Source organism: Solenopsis invicta, chromosome 12, assembly GCF_016802725.1.
Source record: "Solenopsis invicta isolate M01_SB chromosome 12, UNIL_Sinv_3.0, whole genome shotgun sequence".
NCBI lineage: Eukaryota > Metazoa > Arthropoda > Insecta > Hymenoptera > Formicidae > Solenopsis > Solenopsis invicta.
The window spans coordinates 12,326,597-12,345,923 of record NC_052675.1 but is presented as its reverse complement, the minus strand read 5'-3'; the positions used below and the strand labels follow the sequence as shown (position 1 = coordinate 12,345,923).

The following is a 19,327-nucleotide window of genomic DNA, read 5'->3' as shown; positions in this document are numbered from 1 at the left end:
GGGGCTACGTACTATCGAGCATTGTACTTATTAAATTATGACAATGAAGAAAATTCCATTTATTAATAAAAATGCAAACTGTGTAATACACATTTGCTAACATTTCAATTATAATACGAACAAAGTAATACTTTAAATGTGTACATCCAAATTTTTGAAAGTTATATTTTTATTATTGCATATGTATAAACACACGTTAAATTAGGATTGAGGTAGCGGTAAATATAACTATTTTAGTAAATTAGCCAATAAAAATTTGGCATAAATGAAGATTTTCTTTCCCTTTCCATCGAAATAATGGGCTATAAATAGCAGACTATCATTTGACATTATATTTTTAAATAATTATTAATTGTTAATAATAAAATATTAAATAGAATATTAAATAATAAAAAAGCACTTGAGTGTTCATATCCTTGTGTGATAATGCGTTCAAGATCACAAAAAAATCAGGAAGTATGTGTAATTAAATTTTAAATTATCTCTTGAGAAAATTTTGAAATATTTGAAAATAAAAATGATTTATAATAAATGTCGGTTTTTGCATATTTTTATATTACTGTTAATTAGTAGACTACTAAACAAATGATTCCATAAGTAATTACTAAAATTCATCATCTAATAATGAAGATAATACGAGTAACCATAATACCTACACGGCCTAAATATTACCTTCTCCTCTATACAGATAAGTAATCCAGATTTTTCTACTTAAATTCAAAGTTTATTTTACAAAAAAAGTAGCATACATTTTTTAATTAAAGAACAATATTTGCCACTTTATCTATAATTTTAAGCAATCTTTAGGGCAACTTATAAATTTGATATCGGAAAAATTGAATATGATGAAGTCATCAAGCCATTTTGTTCGATTTTCTTGTAAAATATATCATTGTTAATGTTTCTTGTACGCATATTTTAATTCTGAAAAAAGTTTCTGTTATTCTGCCAATTAAAGCCAATTTGAAGATTTTCAATTGCTGTAAATGTCACAATTCTTGTTACTTTAGCATCCCTTTAAAGGCTTCAGCACTGCTGTTCTTTTTGGTTTCAGAAATTTGTAACTTTTCTTTATTATGGGGAAATCCTGTATCTCTCTTTCGTGGAGGAGGGGTAAGTTATACTGGATTCTTAACGGCCAAAACTCCATGATGAACTATCTTCATAGTCGAGGGGGGAGGGGTCGTCCCGAGATCACTAGGCATTTCAATCAACGGGCGCCCCTCGAGAGAAATTTGCAACTGGATTAATAAATAAATAAGGTATGTACATTTTGAATCTTGTTTATTAAAGTTAATAAAGTAAGTGTAACTTACATCTATATGAACAGATTGATATTTATATATAGATATATAGATTTATAATTATATATAGATATCATTATATATACATATAGGGTGTTTGATAAATATTACTTATGTTCTCGTGGGTTAATAGAGCAGGTAAAACTGAAAAGAAAAGTCTTTTACCATTTTTCAAAAATCACAATAGTTACTGAGATAAAAATTAATGAAATCGGCAAATGAACATGTACTTTCTCTACCTACCGCACATGGGGACTGCCTGTCGGTCGCCAAACCATTGGCAGCCGCGGTAGATAGCGCGGTGAGGCGGGTAAAACCATTGCTGCTTCTCTTTTCTCACCATGCCGCTTGTTACATCAGCCTATAATTTTGCGACGGGCAGGCGGTCCTCGCGTGCGGTAGGTAGGGAAAGTACATGTTCATTTGCCGACTTTATTTATTTTTATCTGGGTAACCAGTGTGAATTTTGAAAAATGGTAAAGGTCACTTCTTCTCAGTTTTACTTGCTGTATCAACCCACGAGTGCATAAGTGAATATTTTCTGATACACTGTATAATAATATATGATCATGTATGCCTTTTTATGGCCAAAATGCATATATGAGTACAATGAGGTGCATTAATGAGGTCCTTTATTGATGTAGTTAGTGCAAAAATCACAGTAATTTTTGCCAATTAGTCGAATCAACTAAGCCAATGGCAACACATGATTGGTTAAATTGCTTTTACATAAAAAAAATGACCTTTATTAATGCGCCTAAACGTACATAGGATTACTTCTAATATGAACATACAAGAGTTTTTTTCTTGGGTATAATATATATGTATGACATTTCCATGCTTTTATAATAGGTAGTTTTAATATATTAAAACTATTATAAAACAAAGTAAAAGATTCTTAAACATATAAAACTATTATAAAATTAAAATTATATCGACGTACGTAAACCTAGATAAATGTCATCAAAATACTAATCAACAAAATTAATTAGAGGTGAATAAATTTAGACTACTCAGGCCAACTATGAATAACAAACATTTATTGAGACCAATGTGTAAAAAATTGTGTAAAGAATTGGTACAAACCATTTCTTCACAATCATGTGTATGCGTTTGACAACAGAGAGAGTAGATCAAAATAAAACATTTATTTTTATTTTTTACAGCAGTGACAGACAGTTCGTTTTATTTTTACAAATTTGATATATCAACTATTGACTCATTTATAATAAATATTATTAATATTGTGTTACTGGTGAAATATATTTTTTATATGTTAATATAAACTATAGTTATATATGTCATAATTTTTCTACTTTTGCAATCTTTACAATCCCGTCTAATCTATTGAACTCTGCTTCTTTTAAGATAATAGACAAAACTGTCTTAATTATTATCATAATATTCTTATACATTAATTTTGTTTATTGTTAATAAATGTATTTTGCATCACTACTTTACAGAATAAAGAACAGTGAAATATGATACTACAGTACTTAACATCTGCAATAATATAAGGTTCTTTTTTTTTGTTCAAAATATATCATACTATTTAATATATAAGTTAATACATATACTTTCTTACCGTAGCTGCACCTTCTCGTGACGCTACAAATATTCCACCAACTTGTATATGGAATACTTTAGTACTTCTTTGCAATAAGAATAATATTATTTTCTGTATTTTTATTGGAGCCATGTACCATTGAATACTGTACCTGCACCATAATGCGAATTAATAATTAAAGAAAGACGAAAAATTGAGAATAATTTTCATTGCATTCATATTTGAATTAAATAACAGTGTTTATTATTGTAATATTCTGTAAGACGAATATGTACAATATTATTGTATGAATATTTCTCGTACACGGCATCATATATATCATTACTATAATCTGTCATTTCTTGCGCACAATAATTGCATATTATCATGTAGATAAGTGATAGGAGAAGAAATCCTACGTTCAAGGTCAGTTTTAGAGTATCATATTCGAATGATATTATTTGACAAATCTAAAATACAAAAGCATTCTCAGTAAAAATGGAATCGATAGTATACAACAAATTAATAATTAATCATAATTGTCTATGAAAATTTGGTATTGCTACTATTATGCGTAAATATATTTAAAAACGTAAGACAGTACCAGAAAAAGATTAAGACTTTCGCAAGTTATTCCAACTACTATCATAATGCAGAACGTTACATGAAATGTAGATGTAAACGTGTCGCAAAATCTTTAATAGAAAAAGAATATTATATGTGCATACATTTATGTGCGTTATAACAATTAACGTTATTACAAATACATATATTACTATTATATAAATACCAACTGCATAGCTTTGCGCTGCATATTCACGGCACGAATTATTTTCTTACAAATCAAATTCTCGTTTTGCAGGTTTTCATTTTCTTGATTTTTGAATGTCATTACTCGTGTTATTCGATAACTACAAGCAATTTATTCTTTATTATAATTAAGGCTGCGTTCCGAAAGTAATTGCAAATACTGATATTTGCATATAGTTTGTGTTGCATATCTCATAATAATTGTTGCAAAAAACTTTCAGAAAGATTTCAATCTCTCACATTTCATAAGCAGCATTTCTGAAAAAATTCTGCAATTTGTTATATAAAACGTTTTAATGGAACTGTTTTTAAAATCTACCATATGTAAATTTTTCAATTGGGCTTTATAAAATTAGGGAAATTTTCTACTTGTTAGATCATATAGCCAAGCAGAAAATTTGTTTTGTTGCTCTGGCTGACTAGACGAGAAAAAATTTTTAAGTCCATTCGTGCTACATATGTGAAATTTATATGATAGGAGTTATTCTTATACATTTATGTACCATATATATATGTATATATATTTATATGTATATATTCTTATATACAGTGTTATAAAAGTTCCGGGACGAAAAATATCTCGAAAACTTATTTTTTATTAAGTACTTTCAGAGTTAATGGGCTTGTAAGTTACAATAAACTGTAGCTTTCAAACATCATAACACGGAAAGTTTTAGGAGTATAAATAAGTTTCCGCCATTTCACAAAAAATGGCACCACTAGTGTTATGGTTGAAATTGTCTGTTGTAAAACGTTATATCGTAAGGTTGGACATCTGGCAACAACATAACCTTAAAATTTAGCGATTTTGTATCAGCATCATATATCTTCTTTCATGCGAAAATGTCGAGTTTTGAGCCGAATAAGCGTCATTTGCGGGAGCTTTTGATTTACTTCTTTAATTTGAAGAAATTTGCAGCCGAGGCGCATCGATTGCTTGTAGAAGCACATGGTGAGGCTGCCTTAAGTGAGAGAAGTTGCCGTGAGTGGTTTCACAAGTTTAAGAACGGTGAATTTGACGTCGAAGACAAAGAACGTAGCGGAAGGCCGAAAGTGTACGAAGACGCGGAATTGGAAACATTATTAGATGAAGATTCGTGCCAAATGCAAGAAGCACTTGCACTTACATTAGGAGTGACTCAACCAGCAATTTCACATTGCTTAAAATTATTGGGAATGATTCAAAAACAAGGAAATTGGGTTCCGTATGAACTGAAGCCGAGAAACGTTGAACGCCGATTTTTCACATGTGAAATGCTGCTTGCCAGGCATAAACGAAAGGGTTTTTTGCATCGTATAGTCACTGGTGAAAAATGGATCTACTACGATAACCCAAAGAAGAAGAAATCATGGGGACCACCTGGCCATGCTTCAACATCGACAGCCAAGCAGAACATTCATGGAAAAAAGCTCATGTTGTGTATTTGGTGGGATCAGCTTGGTGTCGTGTATTATGAGTTGCTCAAACCGAATGAAATCCTTACTGGGGCTCTCTACCGAACACAATTGATGAGATTGAGCCGAGTACTCAAGGAAAAACGTGCCCACTACTACTTCAGACACGACAAAGTTATTCTTCTGCATGGTAATGCTTGACCACATGTTGCGGCGCCGGTCAAAACCTACCTGGAAACACTCAATTAGGAAGTTTTACCCTAACCGCCGTATTCACCATTGCTCCTTCTGATTACTACCTGTTTCGATGGCGCATGGCCTGTCTGAGCAACATTTCACATCATATGAAGATACAAAAAATTGGGTCGATTTGTGGATAGCTTCAAAAGATGAAGCATTTTTCCGATGCGGTATGCTGCCAGAAAGATGGGAAAAAGTAGTGGCTAGCGATGGACAATACATCGAATAAAACATTAGGTACCGTTCTTTCACAATAAATGCCCAATTTTTGATAAAAAATGGCGGAAACTTATTTATACTCCTAATACTTAACAACAAGAAACTTATTTATAATGTTTTGGAAAGCTCTTGACACCAGCTATGAGATTCTGGAATCAAAAATAGGCTGTCCCATTTAAAGAAGTTAATGTGATTTTGATCTGACCTTGGCGATGGCGATGGCGATCCAAGATCAAACTGATAACATCAGTAAATAGATCCTTTTAAATCTTACAATTTTTATCTGAAACACTTTTTCCTAAAATACTTAATTTTTGAGATATTCCGCCGTCCCAAAACTTTTACAACACCCTGTATATGCATTCTTTTCATTAAATATTTTAGAAATTATATTTATATTTTTTATATTAATTGATTTCAAATAATAAATTAAACATAAAATAAACCCAATTGTATTTTATATATAATTTTTATTGTAATTTTTATTACTTATAATCTTTTGAATATAATATTATACATTAAAATATTATTATATTCCAAAAATAATGATCAAAAATATTTTTACAAAGTTTCAAATGCAAGAATCGCAGATATTTTGCTATCTCACAAGGGGAGGACGCGGTGACTCACCCTGGGATTTCGATCCTAATTTTTTTAATTATTCTAGAGATGAAAAAAAGTTACGTTTTCCATGGTTTGATTGAATAGGCTTTAGTTTTGGAGTAATAAATTTGTGAAAATTGGCCATACCGCGGCGCGTTGTATAAGCCTTTTCGGTAACTCTCCTTCCAATTAGCGCAGTTGGCTCTGTGAGTTAGGTGCTTGCTTCAAAATCATAAGATCCGCTCCCAGAGGTGGGCAATAATTTTTTTTTTTTTAATGAGTGTTTTTAGTTATGTTTATTTTGATGATATTGATATAGTATGCAAATTTCTGTTGTAGAAAATTTAATTTAATATCACATTCTATATATTAATTTAAATTTAATTTTAAGGGAATTTTAATTCAATTAATATTTGAAATAATAAGTAAGTAATAATAATAATAAGTTATTTGATAATTATAATAAGTTAATGGATAACATATAAAGGTAACGTAACTATATTATTAATATTATTTATTATTTCAAATATTACTTGAATTAAAATTCTCTAATTAAAAAAATTGGGGTCGAAATCCCAGGGTGAGTCACCGCGTCCTCCCCTTGTCAGTGACATCTCTGAAACATGGCAAAGATATTTTGAAACCTTTCTGAAATGTTTTATTTTTTCAAAGAAATATTTCTGAGACACCTATGAAAAATTTCGGATAAATTTCAGTACTTTAAATAAATAATAAAATTTAACGCAGTTTATATAGCCTTCCTAATTTTTTGATTTCCCAGATTTTCATTATTTGGCTTTGTATGCATTCTCTTACCTGGCTATTTGAAACATTCCGCAAACATACTTTTCATAAATTATTAACATTGCTCCTGTCGCTATTATTGCAGTACATCCTATGATAAAGGCCGCGGAGAAGTGAAATAATTTCACATAGAAGTATTTATCTTGATCGATGAAATATATAATCGGCAATGGACGTAATTGAGTCACATTTGTAGAGAACAGAATATTGGAAATAAGCGGCCAAAAATAGCATAAACTTAAAGTGGATGCGTTTAATATGAATAACACTGCATATTTAAAAATTATTTTATTTAAAAAGTGAATAACATTACTAGTTTAATTACTTGGAAAGTATATTTAATTAGCTTAGAAATACGAAATATATGTCAAAAGTAGATTTATTGGACATAAAAGAATAAAATAAAATAAGAAAACTTTTATTAATGACAGAATATTTAACTTTTATTACCGATACGAACCTACTTTTTATTTTTTTTACTTAGACGTCATTTTTCCTATGCATTTTTTCTATCAAGACACAAGCTTTTTTATGCCGTCTGTATAAAAATTCACTGCTGACTAATTCAATTACTGTTCAATTTCTTATTTTCCTTAAATTATTAAAAATTTAGTCACGTTTTAAAAATCACTTGGTGCGAGTAGTCTATAAAAGGGTTGCTTAAGAAGGTGAAATTGCTGAAACCTTTAGATGTCTTTAAATTCGCAGCATTTTTGAACGACATGCAGTTTACACTTCTTTGCTCTCTGTCTGCTTGTCTTCTATTTTTCTTCGTTCCATCTTTTCTCATTGATTTATAATTATTGCGAGAAAAAAATCCGCGAGTTACAGAGTCTAGCGGCGGATTTTTATGTAGAAAATATAAAACGAAGTTTGTTTTTGGTATCAAAAGTACTTAGAAAATAATTGTGACTTTTATACAATTTTAAGAAATTAAGTAGGTATGTACAAATGTTGCATTAGTAATAAACTATTTTTTTTCTTACTTTATTTTCTTTTACTTAACCGACCCTAACTTTTGACATATGTTTCGTGTAATATAAGTTGCATGCAACAAAAGCCATTGCCTTACATAAGAACACAATCGCATAACGTTTTGCAAAGCTTGCATGCTTTTTTATAATATCAATTTCATTCTTGTCAATTAGCTCATTATACATATGCTGCAGTTGTTCCAACAAACATTTTATCTATATTTAACAAAATTTTGTCATTCTTTTGATTACACTCAAGAAAAAACACATTTATATCATATTTATATATATTAAAATCTACATTTTGAAAAAGGCTTCTCAGTTTATAACCATATTACATAATATATGTACAATATCATTCACTTACGGTTTCGATTTTAAAATTAAATGAAAGGTATTTAATTGCCCAAACAGCGAAAAACAACGTAGAGGAAAGGACCTCGATGAGTAAATTCAGAGTATATTTAAAAGTAAATAATACTGTAAACTGCAAAAAATATTTTTTACAATAAATTTCATAATATTCTTATTTTTTTGTCGGATGAAAAAATTGTTGGTCATGAATCACCGACTGCATTTTTTAATGCATAATGATATAAGAAATCCATATAAAAATTAATGTATTCAGAAATTAATAATCTTTATTTTTATTACAATGTATATGATTTTAATTTTAAAATAAGTTGTAAACAAAAAGATTTCAACGATAATATTATAAATAAACTCTAATCTTTCTATCAATGTATATTTATCAATGTGCATTTATTTGCAGTTAGAAAGACACATACTTATTAAAATTTAATATTGTATTTAATATTGTATTTATTACATAATGATATAATTAAAAATATAAATGTACCTGAAATAGAATAAAAGTCGTTAAAATTCCAAAAAATAAAAAAAAATGAAGTCGAACAAGTATAGATTGCTGATAAGGCCATAGACCAATTGTGAGCAATAGTAACCGATTAAGGCTGATATTCAAACAGTCTATACAGATCATTTCTTCATGAACGTTAAAATGAAACTGATACAGAAAAGATAAATTTGCTTATTTTTTTTTTGTCAGATGAATATTCAATAAATTTGTTTTTTTATTTGAATTTTTTTTTTAACAAATTGACCAATTTAACTTAAATGCAATGTAGACTGAATGAAAAAAAGTTGTAAGAGAGAAAAACATTTATACCTTTATTTCGCAAGAGTTGTGTAAACGATCGATTCTGTATATGGAAATAATATAACAGATGTTAATTTCTCATAATGCAATACTTTGTTAAGGGACTTGTATGACAATGGAGTGGTGCGCAGGTGCGAGAATACAACAGGTTGTAATGTTCCTCAGTCTGGTGCGTGCTGTCTCAAGTGACGTTTCATTCCTTAGAAAAGTTGCTAACTTGAAAATTCAATGTAATAGTTATCATACACATTGTTGGTAAATATTACGCAATTACTTGTTGAAAACGTCTTTGATTTATATATACTTACATTTTCTAAATATTTTTTTTAAATTTCACATATTAATAATAAAAAAGTTATAATATTTGTATGTAAATTGTGTATGTAAATTTTCTGTTTTTTTAAAGGACAAATTAGTTATACAAATTTTTTTAATTGGTATATGTCTTATATATAATAACATACAAAATTAATAAAAGTATACATACCGTTTGTTTTCTGTTCCTGCACTAGACTTCACTGAAATGTTTCTTCATGCGTTTACTAACTTTTAAATATATATCTATATAATTTTAAGTGCACATTAATTCAAGGAGTTCAGACAACAAACGGTTATATTGCGTGCAGTTCTGCTTTTTATTTCAAGTATTTTGTACTTATCAATTTTATTTAAATTACACATTATAACATGGAACATTATAGATAAAAATTTTTTTTACAAATTTTATAATTCTATGAAATATCTGAAAGGTGGATTTTAAATCGAGTTAATTGCTTTAAATAAGTTTATTAATAATCCGCTGTACTTATATACGAGTATTATTATCAGAATTTTTGGACATTTGTGTAAGCTATTAATTTGTTAATTACTTATTAATATATTTTTTAAATTAACGTTTTTTACAATTGAAATGATTAATTTGGTATTTTTTTTTTTTTGTTCAGATTAACATAAATTGTGTTAAACGAATTTAACGATTTTGTTTATTATTTCATTACTCTGTTAATTGACTTAATATTAAACTGCTTTAAAAATTAAATAAAGTTGATCGAAAATATGTGACACATCACATAATGTATAACGTTTGATATAGTAATAAAGCTACCGTACTGCACGTAATATTGCAATATAACAACAATATTGTTGCAATGTTGCTGTAATATTACAATATTGCTGTAATATTACTGTGATGTTGTAATATTGTCGCACTATTGTTGCAATATTACGTGCTGTACGGAAAATTAAAAAATAATTTTTTGCATGATATTTAATAATGTAATTATACAAAATTTTATTACATTTACAAAAAGAAGACTTTTTTGTAAAATCAATTAAATAAAATTTATAGCGACGGCGAATATATATTGTACATTATATTATCATATTATAATTATGTAGCTTTTACAATTTTGAATGCCTTAGTATTCATTTAATTTATTGTAACATCTCGTAAAAATGTTATTATCAAAATATAAAAAAAATCCGTTATTTTAACACATTTAATTTACGCAAGCTTAAATCAGATTTTATTCATTTAATTATGAAACTTCATGGTCTTGTGTTTTTTTGTGGATAATATACTTTAGTGTCATTGCGGTACAAAACATATAAAAGTGAAATAAGACATTGATGTTTTTAATAACTGCAATAAATATGTTTTCTCTTGCATTATCATTAGAAGAATGATGTGAGTTTAACATAGTGTATAATTATTACCGTGGTAAAACACTTTCAGGACGCCACAAATATATCAGCGATTGATAAAAAGATTTGCTATTTGCTACTTCTTTGTAATAGAAAGAGTATCAGTTTCTGTGTATGCACAGAGGCTACGTACTATCGAGCATTGTACTTATTAAATCATGACAATGAAGAAAATTCCATTTATTAATAAAAATGCAAACTGTGTAATACACATTTGCTAACATTTCAATTATAATACTAACAAAGTAATACTTTAAATGTGTACATCCAAATTTTTGAAAGTTATATTTTTATTATTGCATATATATAAACACACGTTAAATTAGGATTGAGGTAGCGGTAAATATAACTATTTTAGTAAATTAGCCAATGAAAATTTGGCATAAATGAAGATTTTCTTTCCCTTTCCATCGAAATAATGGGCTATAAATAGCAGACTATCATTTTACATTATATTTTTAAATAATTATTAATTATTAATAATAAAATATTAAATAGAATATTAAATAATAAAAAAACACTTGAGTGTTTATATCCTTGTGTGATAATGCGTTCAAGATCACAAAAAATCAGGAAGTATATGTAATTAAATTTTAAATTATCTCTTGAGAAAATTTTGAAATATTTGAAAATAAAAATGATTTATAATAATTGTCGGTTTTTGCATATTTGTATATTACTGTTAATTAGTAGACTACTAAACAAATAATTCCATAAGTAATTACTAAAATTCATCATCTAATAGTGAAGATAATACGAGTAACCATAATACCTACACGGCCTAAATATCACCTTCTCCTCTATACAGATAAATAATCCAAATTTTTCTACTTAAATTCAAAGTTTATTTTACAAAAAAAGTAGCATACATTTTTTAATTAATCAACAATATTTGCCACTTTTTCTATAATTTTAAGCAATCTTTAGGGCAGCTTATAAATTTAATATCGGAAAAATTGAACATGATGAAGTCATCAAGCCATTTTGTTTGATTTTCTTGTAAAATATATCATTGTTAATGTTTCTTGTACGCATATTTTAATTCTGAAAAAAGTTTCTGTGATTCTGCCAATTAAAGCCAATTTGAAGATTTTCAATTGCTGTAAATGTCATAATTCTTGTTACTTTAGCATCCCTTTAAAGGCTTCAGCACTGCTGTTCTTTTTGGTTTCAGAAATTTGTAACTTTTTTTTATTATGGGAAAATCCTGTATCTCCCTTTCGTGGAGGAGGGGCAAGTTATACTGGATTCTTAACGGCCAAAACTTTATGGTGAACTATCTTCCTGGACAAGGGGGGAGGGGGAGTCCCGAGATCACTAGGCATTTCAATCAACAGGCGCTTTCCGAAAGAAATTTGCGACTGTATTAATTAATAAATAAGGTTACTACATTTTGTATCTTGTTTATTATAATTAATAAAGTAAGTGTAACTTACATCTATATAAACAGATTTATAATTATATATAGATATATAAATTTATAATTATATATAGATATAATTATTTATACATATAGGATGTTTGATAAATATTACTTATGTTCTCGTGGGTTAATAGAGCAGGTAAAATTGTAAAGAAAAGTTTTTTACTATTTTTCAAAAATCACAATAATTACTGAGATAAAAATTAATGAAATCGTCAAATGAACATGTACTTTCTCTACCTACCGCACACGGGGATTGCCTGTCGGTTGCCAAACCATTGGCAGCCGTGGTCGATAGCGCGGTGAGGCGGGTAAAACAGCCATTGCTGCTTCTCTTTTCTCACCACGCTGCTTGTTACATCACCCTATAGTTTTGCGACGGACAGGCGGTCCCCACGTGCGGTAGGTAGGGAAAATACATTTGCCGACTTCATTTATTTTTATCTCGGTAACCAATGTGAATTTTGAAAAATGGTAAAGGTCATTTCTTCTCAGTTTTACTTGCTCTATCAACCCACGAGAGCATAAGTGAATATTTTCTGATACACTGTATAATCATATATGATCATATATGGCTTTATATGGCCAAAATGCATATACGAGTACAATGAGATGCATTAATGAGGTCCTTTATCGATGTAGTTAGTACAAAAATCACAGCAATTTTTGCCAATTAAACGAATCAACTAAGCCAATGGCAACACATGATTGGTTAAATTGCTTTTACATGGCCAAAATGCATATACGAGTACAATGAGATGCATTAATGAGGTCCTTTATCGATGTAGTTAGTACAAAAATCACAGCAATTTTTGCCAATTAAACGAATCAACTAAGCCAATGGCAACACATGATTGGTTAAATTGCTTTTACACCAAAAAAATGGCCTTTATTAATGCACCTAAACGTACATAGGATTACTTTTAATATGAACATAAAATAATTTTTTTCTTGGGTATAATGTATATGTATGACATTTCCATACTTTTATAATAGTTTTAATATATTAAAACTATTATAAAACAAAGTAAAAGATTCTTAAAAATATAAAACTATTATAAAATTAAAATTATATTAACGTACGTTAACCTAGATAAATGTCATCAAAATACTAATAAACAAAATTAATTAGGGGTGAATAAATTTAGACTGCTCAGGCCAACTATGAATAACAAACATTTATTGAGACCAATGTGTAAAGAATTGGTACAAACCATTTCTTCACAATCATGTGTATGCGTTTGACAACGGAGAGAGTAGATCAAAATAAAACATATTTATTTTCATTTTTTACAGCAGTGACAGACAGTTCGTTTTTTTTTACATTTTGATATATCAACTATTGACTCATTTATAATAAATATTATTAATAATCTGTTACTGGTGAAATATATTTTTTATATGTTATTATAAACTATAGTTATACATGTCGCAATTTTTCTACTTTTACAATCTTTACAATCCCGTCTAATCTATTGAACTCTGCTTCTTTTAAGATAATAGACAAAACTGCCTTAATTATTATTATAACATCCTTATACACTAATTTGGTCTATTTTTAATAAATGTATTTTGCATCACTTTACAGAGTAAAGAATAGTGAAATATGATACTACGGTACTCAACATCTGCAATAATATAAACTTTTTTTTTTTGTTCTAAATATATTATACTATTTAATATACAAGTTAATACATATACTTTCTTACCGTAGCTGCACCTTCTAATGACGCTACAAATATTCCACCAACTTGTATATGGAATACTTTAGTACTTCTTTGCAATAAGAATATTATTATTTTTTGTATTTTTATCGGAGCCATGTACCATTGAATACTATACCTGCACCATAATACGAATTAATAATTAAAGAAAGACAAAAAATTGACAATAATTTTTACCGCATTTATATTTTAATTCAATAACAGTGTTTATTATTGTAATATTCTGTAAGAAATATGCACAATATTATCGTAGAAATATTTTTCGTACGCGGCAACATATATATCATTACTATAATCTGTAATTTCTTGCGCACAATAATTGCATATTATCATGTACATAAGTGGTACGAGAAGAAATCCTCCGTTCAAGATCAGTTTTACAGTATCATATTTGAACGATATTATTTGACAAATCTAAAATACAAAGGCATTCTCAGTAAAAATGAAATTGATAGTATACAACAAATTAATAATTAATCATAATTGTCTATGAAAATTTGGTATTGCTACTATTATGCGTAAATATATTTAAAAACGTAAGACAGTACTTACCAGAAAAAGATTAAGACTTTCGCAAGTTATTCCAACTACTATCATAATGCAGAACGTAACATGAAATGTAGATGTAAATGTGTCGCAAAATCTTTAATAGAAAAAGAATATTATATGTGCATATATTTATATGGGTTATAACAATTAACGTTATTACAAATACGTATATAATTACTATTATGTAAATACCAACTGCATCGCTTTGCGGTGCATATCCACGGCACGAATTATTTTTTTACAAATCAAATTCTCGTTTTGCAGGTTTTTATTTTCTTGATTTTCAAATGTCATTACTCGTGTTATTCGATAACTACAAGCAATTTATTCTTTATTCTAATTAAGACTGCATTCCGAAATTAATTGCGAATACTGAAATTCGCATATAGTTTGTGTTGCATATCCCATAACAATTGTTGCAAAAAACTTTCAGAAAGGTTTCAATTTTCCACGTTTTATATGCAGCATTTCTAAAAAAAATTCTGCAATATGTTATATAAAATGTTTCAATAAAACTGTTTTTAAAATCTACTATATGTAAATTTTTGAATTAGGTTTTTTAAAATTACGGAAATTTTCTATTTAGATAATATAGCCAAGCAGAAAATTTGCTTTGTTGCTCTCGTCGACTGGACGAGTAAAAATTTTTCAAGTCCATTTGCGCTACATGTGTGAAATCTATGTAGTAGGAGTTATTCTTATACATATATGTATTATATGTATATATTTTTATATGCTGGGTGTTATAAAAGTTCCGGGACTGCAAAATATCTCGAAAACTAAGCATTTTAGGAAAAAGTATTTCAGATAAAAGTTGCAGGATTTAAAAAGATTTATTTACTGATCTTAACAGTTTGACCTTGGATGACGTCGCCAAGGTCAGATCAAAATCACATTAACTTTTTTAAATGGAACACTTTATTGATTTCAGTATCTAATAGTTGGTGTCAAGAGCTTTCCAAAATATTATAAATAAGTTTATTTTTGTTAAGTACTTTCCACAAGTTATGAGGCTTGAAACAACAATGTACTTTCAAGCCTGTTAACTCAGAAAGTACTTAATGAAAATAAACTTCTTTATATTGTTTTGAAAAGTTCTTGAAATCGACTACAAGAAAATGCAATAAAAGATATAGAATATTAAAGTATCAGTAGTTAATTAATTAAGGGATATCGGCAATTTTCTAACATTCTAATCCTTTTATTGCATTTTTTTGTAGTCGATTTCAAGAAAACACTATAAAGAAGTTATGTTTTATTAAGTACTTTTGGAGTTAATGGGCTTGAAAGTTACAGTAGACTGTAGCTTACAAACTTTATAACACGGAAAGTACTTAACAACAAAAATTTTATTTATAGTGTTTTGAAAAGGTTTTGACACCAGCTATGAAAGATTGGAATCAAGAATAGGCTGTTCTATTTCAAAAAGTTAATGTGATTTTGATCTGACTTTGACGATGGCATTTAACGTCAAACTGATAACATCAGTAAATAGATCCTTTTAAACCTTACAATTTTTATCTTAAACACTTTTTTCTAAAATGCTTAATTTTTGAGATATTTTGCTGTCTCAAAACTTTTACAACACCCTATATATGCATTCTTTTCATTAAATATTTTAGAAATTATATTTACATTTTTTATATTGATTGATTTCAAATAATAAATTAAACATAAAATAAACCCAATTGTATTTTATATATAATTTTTATTGTAATTTTTATTACTTATAATCTTTTGAATATAATATTATACATTAAAATATTATTATATTCAAAGAATTACGATCAACAATTTTTCTGCAAAGTTTCAAATGCAAGAATCGCAGACATTTTGCTATCTCAGTGACATCTCTGAAACATGGCAAAGATATTTCGAAATCTTTCTGAAATGTTTTATTTTTTTAATAAAAATATTTCTGAGACACCTATGAAAAATTTTGGATAAATTTTAGTACTTTAAATGAATAATGGAATTTAACGCACTTTATATAGCTTCTCTATTTGATTTTTTAATTTCCCAGATTTTTATTATTTAGCTTTGTATGCATTCTCTTACCTGGCTATTTGAAACATTCCGCAAACATACTTTTCATAAATTATTAACATTGCTCCTGTTGCTATTATTGCAGTAGATCCTATGATAACGGCCGCGAACAAGTGGAACAATATCAAATAGGAGTATTTTTCTTGATCGATGAAATATTCAAACATAATCGGGATTGGACGTAATTGAGTCACATTCGTAGAGAACAGAATATTGGAAATAAGCGGCCAAAAATAGCATAAACTTAAAGTGGATGCGCTTAATATGAATAACACTGCATATTTAAAAATTATTTTATTTAAAAAGTGAATAACATTACTAGCTTAATTACTTGGAAAGTAAATTTAATTAGCTTAGAAATACGAGATATATGTCAAAAGTAGATTTATTGGACATAAAAGAATAAAATAAAATAAGAAAACTTTTATTAATGACAGAATATTTAACTTTTATTACCGGTACGTACCTACTTTTTATTTTTTTTACATAGACGTCATTTTTTTATGCACTTTTTATATCAGGACACAAACTCTTTTATGCCTTCTGCGTAAAAATTCACTGCTGACTAATCACAATTACTATTCAATTTCTTATTTTTCTTAAATTATTGAAAATTTAGTCACGTTTTAAAAATCACTTGGTGCGAGTAGGCTATAAAAGGGTTGCTTAAGAAGGTAAAATTGCTGAAACCTTTAGCTGTGTTTCAATTTGCAGCACTTTAACGACATGCAGTTTACACTTCTTTGCTCTCTGTCTGCTTCTCCTCTATTTTTCTTCGTTCAATTTTTTCTCATTGATTTATAGTTATTGCGAAAATAAATCCGCGAGTTCTGAAGTCTAGCGGCAGATTTTTGTATATGTAGAAAATATAAAACAAATTTTGTTTTCGGTATGAAAAGTATTTAGAAAATAATTGTGATTTTAATACAATTTAAAGAAATCGAGTAGGTTTGTACAATTGTTGTATTAGTAATAAACAATTTTTTCTCTTACGTTATTTTTTTTGGCACTCAACTCACCCTAACTTTTGACATATGTTTCGTGTAATATAAGTTGCAACAAAAGCCATAGCCTTACATATTAACGCAATCGCATAACGTTTTGCAAAACTAGCATGCTTTTTTATAATATCAATTTCGTTCTTGTCAATTAGCTCATCATACATATGCTGCAGTTGTTTCAACAAACATTTTATCTATATTTAACAAAATTTTGTCATTCTTTTAATTACACTCAAGAAAAAACATATCATATTTATATATATTAAAATCTACATTTTGAAAAAGGCTTGTCAGTTTATAACCATGTTACATAATATATGTACAATATCATTCACTTACGATTTCGATTTTAAAATTAAATGAAAAGTATTTAATTGCCAAAACAGCGAAAAACAACGCAGAGGAAAGGACCTCAATGAGTAAATTCAGAGTATATTTAAAAGTAAATAATACTGTAAACTGCAAAAAATATTTTTTACAATAAATTTCATAATATTGCTATTTTTTGTCGGGTGAAAAAATTGTTAGCCATGAATCACCGACTGCATTTTTTAATGCATAATGATATAAGAAATCCATATAAAAATTAATGTATTTAGAAATTAATAATCTTTATATTTATTATAATGTATATGATTTTAATTGTAAAATAAATTGTAAACAAAAAGATTTCAATGATAATATTATAAATAAACTCTAATCTTTCTATCAATATATATTTTTTTCATTGTGCATTTATTTGCAGTTAGAAGGACACATACATATTAAAGTTTAATATTGTATTTGTTACATAATGATATAATTAAAAATATAAATGTACCTGAAATAGAATAGCAGTCGTTAAAATTCCAAAAAATAAAAAGAATTGAAGTCGAACAAGTGTAGATTGCTGATAAGGCCATAGACCAATTGTGAGCAATAGTAACCGATTAAGGCTGATATTCAGACAGTCTATACAGATCATTTCTTCATGAATGTTAAAATGAAACTGATAGAGAAAAGATAAATTTGCTTATTTCTTTTGTTTATCAGATGAATATTCAATAAATTTATTTTTTATTTGAATTTTTTTTTTAAACAAATTGTCCAATTTAACTTAAATGCAATGTAGACTGAATAAAATGGGTGGTAAGAGAGAAAAAAAATGTACACCTTTATTTCGTAAATGGTGTGCAAAGGATCGATTCTGTATATGGAAATAATATAACAGATGTTTATTTCCCATAAAACAATACTTTGTAGAGGGACTTGTATGGACTGCGCAGGTGCGAGAGTACAACAGGTTGTAATGTTCCTCAGTCTGGTGCGTGCTGTCTCAAGTGACGTTTCATTCCTTAGAAAAGTTGCTGGCTTGAAAATTCAATGTAATAGTTATCAAATACGCATTGCTGGTAAATTTTATGCAATTTCTTGTTTAAAACGTCTTTGATTAATATATACTTACATTTTCTAAATATTCTATTTCTTAATTTCACATATAAATAATAAAAAAGATTTATATATATATATATATATATATATATATATATATACTACCAATGTGTAAAGAATTGGTACAAATCATTTCTTCACAATCATGTGTATGCGTTTGACAACGGAGAGAGTAGATCACTCATTTTCTTTTTTTAATTCATTATTTACACATTTTATAACTCCGTTTTCTTTAAACTTTTATCTCAAATTTTAGCATAAATTGTTTAATTTAACGTAATGTAAAATGTAACGAAATATTACATTGTGAGATCGAAACATGCGCAATTTAACAATTTTACCTGTGTTAGTTCGATTAAATGATATAAGCTAAT

General features: G+C 27.8%; 2 protein-coding genes across 4 annotated transcripts; both read right to left on the bottom strand.

The window, feature by feature from the left end:
* Positions 1–2,327: 2,327 nt before the first annotated feature.
* LOC113003902 lies at positions 2,328–9,183 on the bottom strand. 2 transcript variants are annotated; one of them, XR_005576026.1, is made up of 9 exons: positions 8,755–9,183; positions 8,263–8,382; positions 7,994–8,111; positions 6,934–7,189; positions 3,645–3,761; positions 3,455–3,545; positions 3,147–3,320; positions 2,890–3,022; positions 2,328–2,807 (listed from the first exon to the last, which is right to left on the bottom strand). XR_005576026.1 is itself a non-coding variant. In XM_039455908.1 (9 exons), the coding sequence occupies exons 1-9, from the start codon at positions 8,896–8,898 to the stop codon at positions 2,757–2,759; spliced, it is 1,176 nt and encodes a 391-aa protein (XP_039311842.1). In that variant the 5' UTR covers positions 8,899–9,183; the 3' UTR covers positions 2,328–2,756. The 2 variants fall into 2 exon arrangements, 1 of the variants encoding a protein (XP_039311842.1); XM_039455908.1 differs by having other exon boundaries at positions 3,175–3,320.
* A 4,182-nt stretch (positions 9,184–13,365) lies between these two features.
* LOC113003901 lies at positions 13,366–19,229 on the bottom strand. Of its 2 annotated transcripts, XM_039455905.1 has the most exons (9): positions 18,675–19,229; positions 17,862–18,510; positions 17,599–17,716; positions 16,534–16,795; positions 14,672–14,788; positions 14,479–14,569; positions 14,195–14,340; positions 13,912–14,044; positions 13,366–13,830 (listed from the first exon to the last, which is right to left on the bottom strand). In XM_039455905.1, exons 3-9 carry the CDS (start codon positions 17,684–17,686, stop codon positions 13,780–13,782), a joined length of 888 nt encoding a protein of 295 aa, XP_039311839.1. In that variant the 5' UTR covers positions 17,687–17,716; positions 17,862–18,510; positions 18,675–19,229; the 3' UTR covers positions 13,366–13,779. The 2 variants fall into 2 exon arrangements, with proteins under 2 accessions (XP_039311839.1, XP_039311840.1); XM_039455906.1 differs by lacking the exon at positions 18,675–19,229 and having other exon boundaries at positions 17,862–18,527.
* Between the last annotated feature and the right edge of the window lie 98 nt (positions 19,230–19,327).